General features: G+C 39.0%; 1 protein-coding gene across 1 annotated transcript in view; it reads left to right on the top strand.

Moving 5' to 3' along the window:
• Positions 1 to 20,791, top strand: part of sgk1 (serum/glucocorticoid regulated kinase 1) — a 36,066-nt gene that overhangs the window by 6,055 nt on the left and 9,220 nt on the right. The window contains exons 4-5 of the mRNA XM_020638856.3: positions 12,819 to 13,034; positions 16,966 to 17,029. Of these exons, the coding sequence (XP_020494512.2) occupies positions 12,819 to 13,034; positions 16,966 to 17,029 (280 nt within the window). The remainder of the gene's footprint in view (positions 1 to 12,818; positions 13,035 to 16,965; positions 17,030 to 20,791) is intronic.

The following is a 20,791-nucleotide window of genomic DNA, read 5'->3' as shown; positions in this document are numbered from 1 at the left end:
CCGTTGTTGTTGTTGCTCACCAGGGGCGGGTGTTTCTGAATTCAGAGCAGGAGGCACAAAATCAACGGAAAAAAAATATTTGGTATTAAAAATATCACAAAAACAAACATAAACAAATACCAGATCTCTGGAGGAGATGTAAAGATAAAACTGTCAACAAACATGACATAAATCCACTCACCAAGTGTCCAGCTTGTCCTTGGTTATGCAACTGCAATCATATTAGCTATCCCTCTCCTATCAATCATCACACCATCTATTAGTTCTCCCCCCCCCTCTGTGTGTGTGTGTGTGTGTGTGTGTGTGTGTGTGTGTGTGTGTGTGTGTGTGTGTGTGTGTGTGTGTGTGTGTGTGTGTGTGTGTGTGTGTGTGTGTGTGTGTGTGTGTGTGTGTGTGTGTGTTTGTGTTTCTCGAGTCCCATGGGTGACTGGCGAGAATGAGTCATCACTGTCCCAGCGAGACAAAGCCACGATGTACTTTGTGTGTTTGCATGTGAGTGCAGGTGCACTGTCAAACAATGTTGAAGTGTGTAGGATTATACAACAGCAACGTGTTGTTGTCCATCACTCCATACGCTTTCCTGCAGCACCTTCATTTTCTCTATTTTTTTTTTACATGGTTTCCTTCCTTCCAGGGCCGTCCTGTCTCACTCGATCTCTCTATCAATTCCACCTCTCGCCCTCACAGCCAATAGATCTGTCACTAATGTCTTACTGGAGATTACCAGTATGTTGGTGTGTGTGAATGTGCTGTGAGTGAGTGTGTGCCGGCGTGGAGAATAAATGGGTGTTGTGGTGAAATGTCAAAAATAAGGCTTGCGCATTTTTGTCAGTACAAAAATCCTGAACACTTGCTTACAGTTGCTAAATTCTTGCTGTTTTGTTACTTTGAGCATTTAGAACTACCTGGTCATGTTTAGGAAAAAGATCATGGTTTGGATTTGAACAGATATAATAAATACTGTTAGTTACGTAACAAAAGAAAACAACATTATTAATGGGTCAAATGTTTTACTTGATGTAAGTTATGTCATTCTGACGTACGTACATTATGTTCCTGTTATAAGTTATAGCTACTTTCATTTTGATGTTGGCAAACCTCTGTGGACAAAGCAGTGAGTCATATCTGTTCCCTGGTCCTGTCCTGTACATGCATGTAATGAATATCTCTTCCACAGTTCTTTAAACAAGCAAAGAATTCACTGAATGTGAAACTTTGCTAGGCAAATGGTAAACAAAGGCCATCATCCGCAAGGAACAGGATGAATTCCAGTCTGTTTCAAAGATAAACCCCTAAACGTACTTGACTGAAAGAAGTCAACTTAATTAGGAAAGTTATTAATAGTTGTTTCGCAAGAAAATCAAACCCCATGCCATGAAATTACAGGCCTTTTTTTTGACCCACCCATTGCCCCAACAACCAACCCCAAAGGACTTTTGAGCTCTTCATATCTTACCTGACTTCCACTCCAAATCTAATTATATAAGTGAACTTATATATTAGATATGACAACATATTCATATGTCTATTTGGGCCACTTCTCAAGATTAGGACAGATAACATGCTGTACCTGCTCTTTTCCTGTATGCAGTTTGTGATTTATGACTCCATAAATGAAAACATGCAGCATACTCTTAAAGGGATACTTCACCCATTTGCATTAAGCTTTTATCATTAGAAACCTGGTGGTATTTTTGAATGGTCGTGCATCCCGCCCACATTGTCTGTAAATATAGAGGACCTCAGTGGGACTGGCCTGCGGTGCTGTGCATTCTGGGATTTGGTGTCTTTCATCCACATTAGCCAAAAAGACACATTCTGCCTTTTCTCGGCCAAGAAATTTATTTCACATTTCTTCTACATATATGACCCAATGTCAATACAGATTCATGTTTCAATGGGTGAAGCATCCCTTTAAGATGAATTGACTTTTCATCGGTTTGACTTTTAGTGGCGTTTCCCAATACCATCCAAACGTCATGTTCTGTATGTCCTCTTCATATTGTACCATACCACAGCACACTTTGTTTAAACACTGAACAAGTAACAGCTCTGGCCTTAAAAGCGTATTTGCTAAAAACATGCAAACAAATGGAGCAGCAACAGAAACACAAGCCAAACCCACCACTCTTCTCTCCCGGGTCAGCCACCCACATCCTCACTCAAATGATTCAAACTTCACTATGACATCTGTCAGCCCGTCAAAGTGAACCACATCACTCCCCGTCTAACAAATGTCTCAGACTCTGACTTCAGTACGTATGGGGGGGTGATGACACCCAGAGGTTGCTGTCACATGAGGAGGAGGAGATGAATAAGACAGCAGAGGATGACAGACGGTGTCAGCTTACTCTTAAATGATGAATGAGACAGAAGGGAAAGCTCTGGGGACATTTGTCATGGTCTGATACCATGATACTCTTTAGTCTGATGATGTAAGCCTTCAGAAGTATTTCTTCTTCTTGTATTGTTGAATCCTGAATACGGCTCATTGTAGTGTTTTTTTTTCCGTCATTGTGAGCAGAATCTTTTGACATTCCTTATCTGTGTATGGCCACATAAGTTTTGTTTCCAGAGGAGCTACATCTGCACTGAAATCAAGTTTAGTGGCAAAAAAATATATATAAATGATCAAGACTTGGATCAACATTAGTACATTTGCTTGCTTTTTTCTCCTTCCAAAATGGCTTTTACCACCTCCACCGCCTCTTCCCTCTTTTTTAAAAATCCTTCCTTTCCTTTCAAAGTATCCTCATTTAAATGCAGGTAGTTTAGCTTATAGCCTTGACCCTTTGCATAGCCTTGTCAGAGCCAAAAGCTAAACATAGACCCACTTTATGGCGCTGATGTTGTTATGTTATAACATCAGTCTCCTCAATTAATGACGCCACATGATAAGTAGAGATAAAATGAGGGCAAGGACAGTTAACTGTACATAGGAAGAAATATGGGTAATGGTGGTGAAAGGAAGAAATTGGAATACAAAAATGGACAAAGGATAAACTAAAATGGCTGTAAAGGAGAAATAAGAGCAGATTATGTTTGGTTGGAGCTGAGGGGAAAGACATAAAGAGGGTAAACAGCAGTGATCTATGGAGAGAGAGAAGAGGAGAGCTGAGAGGACAGTTTTATGAGAAGATAGAAGATGAGGTCAGAGCTTTTGCCCCAGCGCCTGAGCATGAGCAGAAATCAAAAGCATATAAATCCTCCTGATAAGGACGTCCTGTACTGTCCCGTGTACTCACCAACTGACTGACACACACACACACACACACACACACACACACACACACACACACACACACACACACACACACACACACACACACACACACACACACACACACACACAGTTAATGCAAACACAGCCTTTCCACTAATCTCTAACATCAAGCCGTACTGTTCTTGATGAGTACTTCATCAAAAAAAGAAAAGAACATTAACTTCTGCTGACGGCTGGTTGTCCTGACATATTATCTCTATTGTCTTACAGTTTCAGTCTTTATCTCTAATCTAACAGCAGCTGCAGTAATACGATTCATGCCCAGAGACCACAGTGTAAATGTTTTGTATATATAGTGAAATACAACCTGGAAACTAAAACAATGTAAAGAGTCAAGGTTTATTTTACAGCCCACATACCCACATACCCCCAGCTTTCCACAACAAGACGGGAGCTACATGTCATTTCATGATGACCGTGTACCACCATCTTAATGTAACAGCCAAACCAGAGCTTGATTTAAAGATGTTCTCATTGTTATATAGCAGAATTATAAAAGAACAGATAAATGTCTATAAATCATAGCCTATATATAACTGGACTTACAAGATTAACCTGTTGTTTCACAACATCAACAAAACCTCATCATCAAATCATTTTACCAATTTTATTTCCTGAAGAAAATATATGTGTATCATAATAATAATATACATTAAAATCATTTTATTGGCTACTGCTGTTGCCCTAACTTCAGGCAAAACATACAAGTTTTGGAACAACAGTTTGGGCTCTTTAAGCGATTCTAACAAGAAATATAATCTTGCCTGTATTCAGGTGCTCCTTTGATGTCACCATTGTCTGCAATGTGATATCATTCTTCAAAGTTTGGTGTATTTACTATCTATCAGTTATCACATGGAAAAAAACATGAATGCTACTCAAACAATGTGTTGTATTTTATTGCTCAGAGATAATATCTGTCACTCAAAGGACATCTTACAGTTACAGCCAATACATTATTATTAACTATATGACAAAGAAAACTATTTTACAGTTCAACCCGATTTTTCTGTTTATTTGCCATGTTGCTGTGTTTGATGGCTTCAAGTTTGTTCATTCTGCATGAAGCCTCACATACCAATTTTCTCTCCTTCTATCAGAGTTGTTGTTTCTACTTGAGTTCATGAGAAATGTTACACCAAATTTTTTGACAAGTCTGTCACCACATGAATGGAGCTAGTGTTGCACTATAGCCCCATTTTCAGACTGTATCTCATTTCTTTTATCCAGGGCTTCAAAATTTATAAATTCACTATTAGAATGTTCTCTTTGCACTGTAATCCTGGTTAAACGGAGCTGGACTAGCCGATACTCAAGAATCAAGTGATCCCGATGTTGCCAAGAGGCCAGTACAATTTGGTCCCATTTGTGTTAACTGTCTCCAACTCATTCATGCAGGAAAAAATGTGAGAGGCTAGGAGAGATGAGTAAGGCCGAAAGTGAAGCAGAGATGTTAAAGTGTGTGTGTGTGTGTGTGTGTGTGTGTGAGTGTGTGTGTGTGTGTGTGTGGGGGGGGGGGGCCGAGATGAGAGAAACCAACCGTGTCCTATAAGAACACTGATTTTTATCTTCTCCCTGGGAAATGTTGGTGACTATCGATTAGATCTCAGCTGTAAGTGGTGACATAACGTAGAAGGTGAAAAACTGTGGATGAATTTCTAGACATTTAATCGGATGCAGGAAAAGGCTTACATCATTTATCAGCGAGGTAATTTCAGCTTCTGCCTTTGTCCCCATGCACCATCAAAAAACACCTCGCTCAGATTACCGGGCTTTAAAGAGATGTTTTAAATCATGCTTCTTATGTGTAAGCCAGACACAGTGTTTCATTCTTCAACAAAGACAACACAGAGGGTGAAAACCCTGTGACAAATCCTCCTTACTTGTTCCCCTATGTGGTGACAAGACCCTGCAGGCTGAGCTATGTTGGACAAATGCTGTTGCTACATGTCTGATTTAGTGAATGAGGTAACGATAAGGTAATGTGAGCTCATTCAAAGATCCTATTTAGTACAAAACTCAGTGATTGCAAGATGATTAGATTTTGATGTTTTGATGTTTTCTCTGTGACATGCTGCTGCACTTTGTACTTTGGCTCTTGAATTAGTCTTAGTAGTTCATTCTGAGAAGCAGCTAGCTCACATCTTAATGGCTAGCTAATGGTTAATGAATTTTGTGTCATATCCAAAGATAGCCTCACTTCACTTGTGACCTTTCACTGGCACTTTGCTGACATTTTCGAGGCGAGAACACAAACACTGGAAAAAAAGATCTATCACACAGCAGTTTAAGGTTAAACTGTGTCGGTTGAGTGGATAATCTTGATTCACTGCTGATCTGGTTAAATTAGTTAATGGTTTATCAACAATCTTTTTGCCCATAGATGCCGTCACAGCAAAAACATTTAATATATTGCAAGGCTGTTTTAGGTAAACCTAATGAACTAATGAACACTGTCACCCTCTCTTCTGATCAATACGTGTTGCTCTCAGTTGCCAAAGGCCTTGCAAAAAACTAGCACTTGAATTCCAGCATAAGCAGCATCCAACACAAATTTTAAATGTTGTCAGGCGTTTGTTTAGCTTGTATTTGATATGTCAAAAAAATTAAGAAGAACAGCCCACAAGGTCCAATTATATTTGATTGAAAGAGTTACACAAAGAGTTCTGGGAGCCAAAATCCCTTTTCAGGTTGTTGGCTCGTCATGCATGCTGTAGCAATACCACAGAGGAATGCTTTGCATTTCAAGCTTCTGTTTATGCTCTTTTGATTAGTGCAGCTAATTTACTCAAAAACTTTTTCCTCCTCATTAAAGACGAGAATACTTTAACATTCAGTCCAAATAACATCCAAAAGTCAAAATCCCCCAAGCCTTTCTAATTCTTTGCTTGGTAATGGAACTAGTGAGCTGCCAGTTTAGCACTCATACTGTATCCTGTTAGTATCAGTTTGGCTAACTTCTAGAATCTAACTTTCCTTCTCATAATAACTGATTAAATCATCATTTAAACCCTTGACTTCTCTTTATCCCTATGATTTTTCTCTTTTAAATTGAGCCCCATATCCTTTACAACCTTGATGTTTTCTTGCCACCCCCCACCCCCTACTGTTAAGTCTCATATTTTCCCTTCCTCTGATTTGAACATATTTAAGCAGCATTTAAATGAGGGAACTCTCCAAGGGTTTGGAAAGCAGATCTAAGCTGCCACTGTTTAGCATACGCTAAGCAATGGAAAACTGCTAATCCTTTGCTATTCTTTTGTTCCAAAGCCAAGTTCTCTGGCAGTGGAAGAATGCGGTTGGAGTAATAAACTTGGAATTGCTTTTCCTGCATGATCTCTCCTCTTTGCTTACAGTAGATGTACACTCGCACCAAAAATGGTTCAGTGCATTTGTTTCCATTGCTGCTGCTGCTGCATTATACAAGGCTTTCTGCCAAATAGGGAAACTAAAGAAGCAAGGAGAAGGCACTTCATACCTTTGCTGCAGTCTCCTGGATTTGTTGAGATATGGGGGGATCTGTGATTTCCCTTTGTCATGTTTCATTTTATCCTAATCCTTGCAATAACAAGCTGGAGGGGAAGCTGAAGAAAGTATGGGAAGGCAGGTTGTTTGTAATGTTGAAAGCTATCCTTACTGATGTGTCTGGTTTGATACACATCACAGAGAAATTCAACACACTCAGAGACAGAGTGATTCATATGAATGCATGCAAAGTCTATCAGAGGGAGTGATATGTTTTATTTTGAAAGATTTCAACGCCAGATTAATATAGAAATGTGAGGTGTAAGAAATGATTTGTTTTCAAATTAAGTTTAGGTCGGACTAAAGTTATTAGACAGAGAAGTAGTACCACCTCCTGAATAAATCCCCCGATATGAGGAGACCCTTCATCCCTCTCCCCCCGTCCCTCTTGATCCCCTCTGACCTCTGTCTACTAGAAATAAAAGGAGCATCCTCTGCTCAGAGTCTCATTTGTGAGGGACTTTGGGAATTATTGTTGTTCTGATCTACCCTGAGAACCCAGCTAATCCCTTCCTCCATCTTGATGTTCCAGAGCTAACGCCAAAACTGCTTTGCCACAGAGGCTCAGCAGCACCCTGACTAAGCACTGTAACTTTTTTTTCTCTTCCATTCACACACTCAGCTCTATTGAGACTACTTTACAGTGAGCTGAGGTTTTTTGGGATTAAGGCTCACACTCAGCAACCTAGCTCAGAGTTGACCTAATCTGATTCCACATGGACAACATGTGCTTTGTTAAAAGCAGTTTGTTGCTTGGACCTGTTGGTTTGAACTACTGTTATTGCATTCCCAGTGCAGCTCAGCCTTAAGATGTCCCTTTGGTTGTGTAAAGAGCTAAAATCCATACGATCCATGAATAGCCTACAGTTTAATGTAATGCAGCCAAAAAAGGAAGGTAGCCCATTTTAAAGCTCATGGAGTGTATTTCATGCCGTGAAACACATTGTAAATTGACAGTTAGCACTGATATGTGATTACATTGTCTTGTCAAGCTATTGAAGCAGCCTTTTGGTAGGCTACCATCATCAAGTAAAAATCTTCTTGTAGCTATTTTCTATTGTTTTTTAAGCCCAAGATAAACTTAGTTAGCTACAGTAACATAAGCAGGCTTAGGCCTACATGCTAAACAAAGATGTAGAACTTGTTGCACCTGCTATAAACCTGCCAAACATAAGCATGGGTGTCATAGTTAAGCATGGTAGCCAAACATTTAAGGGCTAGTCATCTAATGTACGCATGGTTAGGTCTACATGCTAAGATGTGGCAATTGTTATATCTACTGTATACTTGCTAAGAATCAACATATTGGTAGTTGACTCCATGCTGCTAGGTCTCTCTAACTACACCAGCCGTTGTTACGCTGTTGAGTTTGCATGTTAGCTTGCTAATGTTACCATTTAGCATATATCACCATGTTGCCTTTTAGATGTTTTTGTCCATGAAATTTCCCAAATGTTTGTCAAATTGATATCAGATTTTAAACATCAAGAGAGAACTTGCATCCTGTAACTTTTCAAAACATAATTTGAAATCTCAACAATCCCAAGAAAGATGAATTGTGTCTGTGAATACGTTTTGCAGCGTTATTAGAATCAGTGGTTCACTGTTTTCACCTTTTTTTAAATCAGGTCAAACTGTGCTTATGCAACGTGAAGTGTTTTGGTTGTTATGACTATTTCAGTGAGAGATGAGGTGAGGCCTGATGTCACAACAAAGGAGAAAAAACCAAATCTCATTATAGCTGCTGTAGAGAGTAAACAGCTTCTGTGCCATAGATATATTGCACTCATTCCATTTTTGGAGGCAAAGAGAGAGATTTATGCTGGAAGATGCTAGAAAGTCAGGAGAGAGTGCACCTTTTTTAATATGAAAGAAATGTTAGAGGTAGTGAGGCTCAAAGGATGAATAATAATTTTGATATTTTGCCAGCAAGTCAGGGTTCTGAGACCCCACAGCTTCTCAGGATTTAACGATAAAAAAAGGCCCAAGAGGCTGACCCTGGAGGATGATAAAAGCTGCAAACCAAGCAGCTTAGAGTCAATATCACAGTCTGGGAATCCCAAACTTATCACTTATTGGTTTATTTCCCCTGTTGAACAATAACATTAGGATGCCTCTTATTGTCCTGTTCCTCATTCTAGTTGCCTTTTATTCTTTCACTCTTCTTTGCTAAACTCCAAGCATTACATCTGAGGCCAAATCTCTTATGACACTCATTATGGTTGGGGTTTGAATTTTATTAGATTACCCAAATCATTTTGTGCCTCTCTACCCATTTCAATCTGATGTTTCACACTAACTCATTCATTTTAAGAGCGGTGTTTGCAATCTAGGAAGGAGACAAGGAAAGAAAAGTAGAGGAAAGAGCAGTGACCTTGTGTTAATGAGCAAGTCTTATCTTAGAGAATGGACAGTTTACGAGCTTAAGAGAATCTTGCACAGTCATTCTGTTTATCTTTTTGTCTTATTTCCGTTTGTTCCATATATCCGCTAGTACCTCATTCCATTCCTTCTACTTTATGATTCCCCCCACTGATGCTCTCTCACCTCCCTTTATTTCAAAATGTGATGCTCAGACATATGAGACATAAAGTTAAAGTTAAGAACACAAACAAGAAACAAGGAATGTCATAGGCTTGCATTTAACACTAGCACTGTACAAAGTCCTTAGCCAGAAGTGCTCCTTGTACTAGATGACAACAGAAATGACCCACAATGTATTACAGCAGTGACGTTTATCAAGGATAAACAAGTTACGGCCACCAGTAACTTTAACTTTGAGGTCACTGGACAAAGCAATCCAGCTTAAAAAATTGAACAACCCACTATAACTGTTACTTTGACCTCAAAGTTTCAGGTTACATAATTTACATATTAGGCAAAACTACAGGTCTGTTGGGCAGTGGGCCCAAAATACGGAGAAGCTGATACAAACGCAACTTGTTTGTATCAGTGTCTGAATAGCCAAATGACTGACATTACATAAAGGGGCTGACGGCCATTCTTTTTGAACTTTGGTAAAGCAAGCTTGCAAATATCCAGATAACTATAAACAGATACCAAGGCCAATTCCTCTTGTTGTTTCAAGTCAACTACTAGAGATGCCAGAAAGGAGTTGAGGTTCAGATACAACATCTACTGTACCACCAAATTTCCATGTGCATTCATATGCAGATTTCAGTTTGGAGAGATGATAATTAGAAAAACGGTAAATAGAGGTTATTGGCTGTGCTTCACTGTTGCAATTCAGCCAATTTTTTTTCTGCTTTCTTGCTCTGCAAACTGACAGTTTTGCTTCATGCCACTATGCTCAAACATGATTGGTCAATCATACCAAGAAATGAAAACCAAAAACAAGAAACCTTGTCCCTCACCCCCAGATTTGCTTGAGGCAGAGATATTTGTTAGAGTTGGCCTTTGGTTAAGCTGCTGAATAAACCGACTTTAGAGAGCAAAAAAAGACCAACTATGTCTGTCCAAACAGAATCTAAATATTATGTATGTGAGTAAATGGATACTTTGTTAGTGACTGATACATGGGGTTGTTTTACATAGATAGGGTAGATAAGACACAAACAGAGGGCAGTCAAACAGGTAGGTGAAGAGGTGTGGGGACGTGGGCTGATGAGGTCTGGATGTGGTGTGTGTGATGTTTTTATTTCTTGATTTATGGGACTGGGTGGCTGATATGGACTCCTGGTCTTAATATGAGCGTTTCCCTGGACTATATTGCATCCTGAGTTTATGAGGTGAAAGAGCAGATCTTTAAAAAAGTATTCTGGAAGACAATGTTGTCTTAAAGGGTTGCAGCACAAAACCAAGTCAAAAGGCAAGAACGAGGGTCAAGAGGAAGGAGAGTCTCGTAAAGCTGTGCATATATATGTGTGTGGTTTTACTTCCTCAGCTCAAAGTTTCTCACTATATGAAGGTATTCAGACTCTGGGACAAGGTTCAATATGAGGTTATATTGTAAAAGATAATCTGAATGATAAAATGTACAGTTCAGCCTAATAACAGGCTGTAAACAACCCCATTACATAATTTGAAGAAATGTTGCCTTCAAATGTTGTTGTATTGTTTTATATCATTTTGCAAAGGATTTATTGTATTGTATTATCTGTTTGTATCAAATAACTTGCAGCAACAACAACAACAAGTGTTTTGATTTAAATAATGAAATCCATAAGCTGGATGTTTGGTCATGACATTTTTCAGGTAACACTTCAGTTTTTATTGTTTTAGGCCGAAATGTTTGCTAGCTATACAAATCTTGCTTGTCAATTTAAATAATATGTTATGTCAAATGAATTAAAAATTGTAATGTGCACTGGGTCGTCATATACGTTATGGAAGGAATAGTTTGACATTATGGAAATAGGCTTTTTGACTTTCTGGTGGCAAGTTTGACAAGAACTTGATACAACATAGTCATCAGAAACTAATCCCCATAAAAAGGGAATGTCTTTTTTATTTCTTTTTCTTCAGATTTAATAAATGTGACATGTCATGTTAAAAGTTGGCTAAGGTTATATCTTAGCTGATTGAGGCAAATGTATGTTCGATGAACACAAAGTATTGTAAATCTTCTTATCTTGCTCTCCGTCAAAAAGTAAATTATCATATTTCACAAAATTTGGAATTAACACTGTTAAATTAACATTTTATTGGTTAATACTTTTGTAGAGTAATTTACAAAAGTGTGTCTAATTTCTAAGACACACACACACACACACACACACATACACTGTTATTATGGCAGACTTGTATCCTCTTGTAATATAAACTCTCAGTATTAGTTTGAGTTCTTCAGCACCAGTCTATAACTACGGTCAAGGGAGAAACCATTCACAACAGGGGAAATGTTTTCTTTGCCATGATGCAAGTTTGGACACATAATACACATACACACACACGCACACACCACACCACACACACACACACACACACACACACACACTCAAACACACACCACATTCCTTCCCCTGCCAAGTTGCAGCAATGTAGAGGCCAGCAGAGCAGCAGCCACTGATAGAGGCCTTGATAAGACTCATTTCAAACGGCTGCAGTCTCTGAACCTGTGTGCTCTGTGTGCCAAGGACACCATTTACCTTACATAACAGCCATTCTGGGTCACTGACACATCCATCCGTGCAATTTAGTTTCCTCTAGAGCTGTGTGCACCTTGACATCAGCTTCCTTGTCACATGTATCATATATATCGCTCCAACACCATCTCTTCCCTGTGTGTGTGTGTGTGTGTGTGTGTGTGTGTGTGTGTGTGTGTGTGTGTGTGTGTGTGTTTGTGTGTGAAAGGTTTTTTATGTTTTATATTCATGATATGTATTCAGTCCGTGTTGCCAGTCACATGCTAAATGACCACTGGGAGTCCTCGGAAGGGTGTCAATGTGCAGCTGTCACATGAAAGAAGATTAAGACTGAGATCGACTCTCTCGCTTCCTTCTGTGCCTTGCCAGCATGACCCAAAAAATATTTTCCTAATCTGATGGTGTTGACTAGCATTGGTGGTTTGATTGTTCATTTTGATTGCAGTGACTTTCAAAATTGTTTAAAGATTAAAACTATCTTGAAATGGCTCTTGAAATTTGGTGTGTATTTGATCCATTGTGCTTGGTAATATATCTTAATACAATGCTAAAATAAATAAAGGTACACTTCAGCTTAACAGTACTAACAGTAATTACTCTTAGAAGGTCATTGGTGTCCATGTTTCTGACCAAACTTTCACCATGTGGGTGACATGAGTACTCTACCGTAGGCAGTTAATGGATGACAAAGGCATTGATGAATTGACTGTTCCTACAGTATTGTCCCCCTCACCTTACTCCAATGGGCACCTATAGGGTCATTATGTATCATTGCATTGGCACCACCGTGATGAAATTCACTCAAGCTGGATTTTTTTACTTTAATTTTTTGGTGTGGTTTTGAATCCAGCCCCTCAATTTTCCTCAAAGAGATTTTGACATTTATTACATGTCCTCACCTACAGGTCAGGAAATGGAAGATGCTGGCTCGCCATCACGGTGATGGTACAAGCAAGCAGAAAGAAGCGGAGTCAGATGTCCACCTGGGCGGGTGTCAGTCGTGGGGGGTCCACGCCTCACCCTACCTGGCCAGCCCTGTCATGCTAGAGTGCTCCATCTGCAGCGGGCCCTACATCAGCTACACCCTGGAGGAACCCTGGCAGCCACGGCAACGCACACAGGCAAGCTTATTGCGCTTACAGACAATTATATTACTAACGCTTATTTCAGGAAATCCGCAAGACTGTATGGACTGTGAAGGTCTCATATTATGCAATAGATGTTGGCAATGGACGGTTGAAGATTGTTTTGTCTTGAAAACTCCGGTGGGTAATTTTACGATGACATCTATTGGGAGATGATTTAAAAAACAGGAGGATGTTCTTTTTGAGGGAGAGTACGACAGTCAAAGGTACAAGATGAAACAGTAAAAAGATAAGCCAAAGCACATCGCCCATAGGGGACGCCAAAATTGACATGAAATAGATGTCTCGTAAATATGGGCCTATTATACATCGTTATTTCTGTACATTTGTAAGAGCTTATTTCAGCTTCTGACCTTCTCCTTTGATTGTATTTGTCTGTTACTTAAGTTTTCATGCCTTGTACAGATTATTTTTGAACACCTGGCTGCAAATGATTTGGCCTCGTTCACTACAGTAAAAAGTTTTGATTACCACATTTATTCAATTCTTGATCAATACCAGTAATTCATATTTACCATAACACGACCAACTTTTGTTTAATATCATGTCTTTTTGTCATGAAGTTTCTTCGGTTAAAAACCTTTTCACCTAAGGCGTTATTGTGGTATGCATATTCTTAATCATTACTGAGTCAGATGTGTAACAAGCTGCCAAAGTAAGGCAAGGTTATACTTAATGAGTCTGTGCTTTGTACTGTCTTTGCACACCTAGCAAACTAAAACCGCCCCCAACCAGTCTGAGAAAGTTCTTATGTCACAACATAAGTAATCATTTACAGTTTAGTGTCTTGATGCATTAACTTATGGTAATTTAGAAATCTGACATAAAGACTAAATGATATATAGAAATATGTAGTGTATTACGTTTTTGTCAGTAAGGGAAACCTCAGTAGAGGTATTTTTTAAACATATCATTAATAAAACATTGTCATGTCTAGTTTTTCACTCTGTTTCACTGTGAAATGTTTGACTTAATGACTCACAGCCAAGGCATCAGAGCCTCTACCTCTCCTTGACTCTTACACACCCAAAAAAAAATAGTGCACTCTTTCTCCTTTACGTAACAGCCCAAGCTTTTTTTTTTTTTTTTTTAAACTTAAACCTGTGATGAAATATTAACAAAGAGAAAACCTCGACTCACCAACACTATGGAAACCACTCCATCATATCTCTACACTGAATGGATAAACAGGCAGAAGAAACAGAAAGGGGCATGAAGGGTAAAAGATGTTGATGTAAAGTCAGCATGCAATATGTATGTGTGTGTGTGTGTGTGTGTGTGTGTGTGTGTGTGTGTGTGTGTGTGTGTGTGTGTGTGTGTGTGTGTGTGTGTGTCAATGAGCCAAAAAGAAGTGTAAAGATTGATTTACGAAGCTTGTATGTCAGCTATTTTAGGAATCATAAGAAGATGAAATGACCAGCATAATGGGCAGAGTGTGAATGAATAAACAAATTGATGTGATTTAATTGACTCACACACACAGACACACACACAGACACACACACACACACACACACACACACACACACACACACACACACACACACATGCCTCAGCTTGTCTTGGAAAAAAACCCATGAGAGAACACAGAGTTCCGCAATAAGTTTTCAGAGCTGCAGTGAGGAATAGCAAACTAGGCTAAGACTGTATTTAATAAATACACTTTGAAGCGTGGATGACTGACAGCGAAGTCACCAAAGAAATGAATATCTGACATGACGGGAACGTCCTGAGATGCAAACGCTGCTGGTCCTGTGACATCAGATTTACATTTTTTTTACTGTACGTAGAAAGAAAAAGTAGGACACCTTTAAGTAGTTGCTATTGAGACATTTGTGTAAATGACCCTCTACTCAAGAGTGTGTCTGAGCCATTCATCACGCCACGTGCAGGTCAGTGTGTTGACTTTTGTAATCAAATAGGTCAAGTTCAAATCAACAGTCGCACCTAAGCTGATACACCTGACTTTAAGTGTCTACTCCACATGCATGAAGGAATGATTGTGTTTCAATTTAAAGAAATAAACTAAATACGATAAAAGCTGACATAAAACTACATATCAAAAGGATTTCACAAACTATGTAAAAGCAGTGTCTATTTATGGCCATGTGTCTAAACATGGTTCATATCTTCACTACAGGGATATTTCCCCTGTTAAACTACAAGATTATTGAATTAAAATAATGGTATGAGAACATATGATTCAACTTGTCAAAACAAGAAAGAGAAGACAAAACATAAAGGCCTATCCTGGCAATATTGTTATATAGTAACAGGGAATATTTATCTACACAATGGTTAATTCACTTTTCACACTTAAGTGCACTTTGTTTGAATCTCTCTATTCCTAATCATTCTGGGATTTTTGAACGAGTTGTGTAGTTTTACTTTTAAAAAAATGCCCGGACCTGAGTGAGACCAGTTTGGTTCAGGACTTCAGTCTCTCTAAAACACACGGACATTTTCAACTCTCCTATGATTTATTGCATGAGTTACATGTTACTTTCTAGACTACTAAGTTAACTTAAAATCACTTTTTGAAAAGGTTGTGGCATCTTGAAATAATCACACTTTCTAGTTGGGGTCAAATGTCTTGTTTTCCGTTCCACCAATGAGCCATTTCCACCCCAAATCAATCTGATCATAATATTCAAAAAAATCTACGTGTCCAAAAAAATCATTTTTCACAATACTAAAAGATGTTGTCATATCATCTATGTTAAAAAGTCGATCTATTTAATAGAGACTATTTGTCCGTAGACCAGGTCTTTTTTGAAAACTAAATACAATTGCTGATAACACAGTTGTTCCTTTTTACTCTAGTTTGGTTTTGAATGCAACACCTCGAACCTTTACAGAAACAATTATTTATTAATTTAAGGCCAATTACCAGTTTTATTCTAGATTTCCGTCTCTCTAAAGCACAATCATACTCTGTTGTCATGTTTCTTGGAGCAGAGGTTTCCCAGCCCTTTCAGCTCACGACTCCCGTGATTTAAAGCAGTCTCACCCTGGAAACCCAGCCTCATTAAAACGCGTCATGTGGGGGGGATTCAACTGAAACTAGGGCAAGAACAAGTCTGGGTCAGAACCAGTAGTTTTAGAAATGCTGATTTAAAGCCTTGCCATTTAAAAACGTGACCTCTCTCGGTCACTGTGCTCTTTTCAAGAGCTGAGAGAGGTGGCCTAGATTTGTTGTTTCCAAACGTTCTGGTTTTAACCACTTAAAGAGAGAAACCTGCTCACTTTCATTTACCAGCTGTTAGCTTTTCAACAAAAGAGTGATTAGCCACACTTTAAAAAAGAAACTGGGAAGGTGTTTTTTTTCCAAGTGTTTCATCTGGGAAAAAGTAATGAGGAAGAACATTGAAGGAATAATGAAGAAATCTACATCACTTTTGTTGCACTTTAGTACTGTAAATACATGATGAATATAAAACACACCTTGTTGTGAACCACTAACCTTGTTTCAAACTTGGCCAACCCTTACTTATGAATTTGTCTTACTAGGATTTTAAAAACATTATAAGCCTCAGAGCTGGGCAGTTACAAAGTGAACAACACCTTGTTATTTAACTGGATTAGAACAGGACATGCCAAAACTGGTTTAGCAGGGCTGTACACAATAACAGAAGTGTGTTGCCCAATATGTCAGGTAATTTTTCTGTGTGAATGCTATAACGTATTTTGTATTGAATCCACAGGCTGAATCTCGCTAAATGCAGTATCACTATATGATTAAGGCATGTCAGAATTGTTCTGTGTAGCTATAATGTCACATGGGCTTGTAAACAAATACCTCATGCACTGGGTAAAAATCTGCATCCTTTATATTTTTATACCTTTTATTTGCATGTCTTTGAAAGAAATTGCTATTTTTTAAAGTAATGTTGTTTTTCTCCCACAGGCAATGGACCTGTACTACCACAATGAGTCAGACCCAGACAGCTACTGTTGCCCTGGTGAAAACAGTGAGTAAACCAGCCACTAAGACATTTTTTCTGTACTATTCTACTTCCTCCTGCCCACGACACCTTTCACACACTTGTTGCTCTCAACCCCCCAATGTTTTTCTCCATCAGGCCTGATTCATTTCTCTTCAAGATCTTTTTTTTCACCATCCATCCAAACGCTACCACTCATTCTCTGTCTTTTTTTCTTTTTCTTGTTTGTTGTTTCATATCTGTCCCAAGTCTGATGCATGTTAGAGCAAAATGATTCAGCCTTGACACACACACACACACGCACATACTCACAAACACACACTTTGTAACTTTGCCTTACTTTACCGCTAGGCTCTGTAATCCAACCTCTAAGCTACCAGGATAATAACCATTGTTCATAAACCAAGATTGCTATTTGCTGCATTTTGGAAACCCGTTTGGAAGGCAAAACAGTGGTTAAAGACATAATACTGAGCGCTGATCATCACACACACACACACACTCACACTCAGTGACCTTTCAGACATCTGAATGCAGCATTTTTTTTCGAGTATGTTTCTGGGTTGGTTGCCAACCTCACATGTGTGTCACTGGGTAAGAGAGTCCAGCTTTTCATTGGTTTATAGCCCAGATGACTGTAAGTCACTTTAATTCCCATCATACCTCATATTGCCACCATAAATTCAAATCAGATACAAAGTACAAAATGAATTATGTGTGCGTGTCACATAATTTGAAGTTTATCCATTAACATTTTTTATTGATACATTTAACTTTGCAGAAAATCGTACATTATAAAAACAGGAGCTACTGTTATACTGCCAGTTAGTACTACTGTTACTGAGCTTTTTTTTCCTCTTTCTATATTATGTGAAATGTGGGTAGTGGGAGCAGGCATGCACCAAACAGCACAAGGATCAGGAGTCAAACCTGCAACCAGTGTTTGAGGGCTAAAACCACTGTCCATGGGGCGCCCGCTCCACATACCGAGCTAAACAGACGCCTCGAGGAGCATGATCTTTAGTGCATTTCTACATTTCAAATGCATTTTTCATCTTTCTCACAATTGTTATTTTACTACTGTAACACATTTTGCTTTTTGCCACATAAGAACCACTGATTACTCTATTGAAAAGTATTGAAAAGCAGAACAGGTTTGTCCCTTTGTGTCAGCTCTGCTGGTAACTGCTTTCTGTTTATTTTTCAAACATCTTCAAGAAAGAAATGTGATGAGAAGAACCATATTCTAATTAGTTATTTTTCTCTGGGAGAATGATCCTGTTAATTGTGGTTGTTCTGAGTATTTAGCTGAGCTGGTGACAAGATGTTTCTGTGGCCTCGAATGTGATGCTGCTTCACGCTATTGTTCCCAGTTCAGTAATCACTGGCTTTGGGAGCCCTTAAAGTTGAAGTTAATCGCATGCTATGAGTCATTTAAGGTGCTATAGTGAAGACAGAGGGAGCAGTAGAGCGAATAGTATGTACAGTGATAATAATTATTCTTAGAAGATTTCTCACATTCTAATTTAACAGAGGAACACATGTTGGTACTCCTCTCAGAACATTGGATCTTATGTAATGAAGAACCCGTTATTATAACACATTTCTACGTTCATCGCTGATTTAATAATGCTCTTATTTCTGAAATGACAACAGGTTTATGTAACATGTTTGTGTGTGCACTCAAACTCTTTTGTGCTCACTGACCCAAATGATATCCACAGTACAGCTTCCTCTCTAAAGCTCTTATTAACTCTTTTCTGCCTCCATTCATGACACATGGCTCACCTGTGTCAACCTGCCCTTCACAGGCAAACATACACACCTTTACAGAGACACGCACATACCAACCAATTGAACACAAAGACATGCGTGTACTTTACGATCTATTAAGCACTCCCACGGCAGACTTTTTGACAGTTGACTGTCTGAACATGTTTGTTGTTTTTATTCACAGAAATTATAAAGTTCAGGCCAGAAAACAGAACATCTGATTATGTAATGTGCTGCTCCCTGAATCTATGTTTGACCTTCAACTTCTATCTATCTCTATGGACTAGAGGTCCAGGGGTTAAGAACAGTCCTACTTCACATCCTGCAACACACCTTTGTTGCATTAATTTATTGATATACACAACATGAAATGATAGATACTGATGGTGTTTGGGCTAGTCTGACCTGCATTGTTTATGGATTTGCAACAAGTTCCCTTAAAGTGTTTTTTTCTGCTTCCAGAAGCATGTTTTTTTAAGCTCATTTCTGTTGTTGTGTTTGTATAGGAAATTCATATTTGCCGTGGAACAGGTCATTTTTTCTTAAATATAGCCATTATCAGCAACTTTTTTTTAAATGCTTCCACAAACATTTCAAAAAGTTGCAAGCAAACACAATGTCTAACTTGAAGAACAAAACTTTTATTGGCAACTATATGTTATTAGACCTTCAGAAAGCAAATCAGACAAAATCAGTCAAAAAATACTCAGAATATACAATGCAAATAATCTAACATTATAATAAGATACCCAACCATCTATTGTGTGAACCGCCATTCAATAATTACCTTGATTTTCAAGTTTGTTCTCCTCGTGACTTCAATTGCATCTTTTCACTGACCTGGCTAAGGGTTATATTAGCAATTAATTGGAATTAGATCATCACTTCTGCATCCTTTGAGCACTGTCTCCATTTTCCTTATATCACGTAAGTAACAATTCATAAGATGATATCCAGGAACTGCCCAGTTTTATGAGTTAATTTCAGAGAAAACACCATGAGACTCTGGGAAAATAAACATGTTTTTTAACAAACTAGTGAATCCGCACACATATCAGCTGACAATATTACATCCTGAGAATATCAAACGCAGAAAAGTTTGAACCGTCCCATTGGTTGATTGGCACAAGTAGGCCACACACACACACAATGACAGACTGCCATGGCAAAATAAAAGCCTGGCTGTCTTCTCTGAATAGCCGAGGCCTTTATGTAACCGTGTCATTTGGTTCCTCACCACCGAGGCTCATTCTCATTCAACGCCAATGGAAGTATAGCCACGAACACCCTCCTCATCGTCCCTGGCAACTAGAGCAGCAACTTAACAAGACAGAGGGATCATGGGAAAGCGAAAGATATTAACAGGTTCAATGGACAGATTTCATCTTCCCTGAAGACAGGGTGAAAATGGGCATATGCTGGTCTATGTCGTCACGCTCTTGGTGGGTGTGTTTAGGTACGTCTGTGTGTGTGTGATTGTGTTTATTGTGTGTGTGTGTAGGTTTATACCAAAACTCTTATTTTGTGCACCTCAACCCCTCAGACACTTCAGTGAACTGCTTCCTGTCCTTTCACAAAATTGCCAGCTGTGTGTGTGTGTGTGTGTGTGTGTGTGTGTGCGCGTGTGTGCGTTCGTGTGTATGTGTGTGTGCGTGTGTGTGTGTGTATGCATGTATGCGTGTGTGTGTTTGTGAGTCAATGATGGCTTTTGGCACCGTTGAAAGTGCCAATAGTGGGTTATATAACAAACTAGCCTCACACACACACACACACACACACACACACACACACACACACACACACGCACACACATGCACGCACACGCACGCACACGCACGCACACACACACACACACACAAACACACTCACACAGTCGAATAGAAAAGCAATATACACACAGCTAGGGTAATTGTAGAGCCTCCTCTTGTTCGGGGCCCAAAACGCAACCAGCCTGTAAATCCAGACGGGAAAGAGGGCCAGATAGGAAAACTACTGACAGAGGGGACCTTTTGTTTT

The sequence above is a fragment of the Labrus bergylta genome, chromosome 15 (genome assembly GCF_963930695.1).
Source record: "Labrus bergylta chromosome 15, fLabBer1.1, whole genome shotgun sequence".
NCBI classification, from domain to species: Eukaryota; Metazoa; Chordata; class Actinopteri; order Labriformes; family Labridae; genus Labrus; species Labrus bergylta.
Note: the sequence above shows the minus strand (reverse complement) of the source record. Positions and strands in the feature narration are given on the sequence as shown.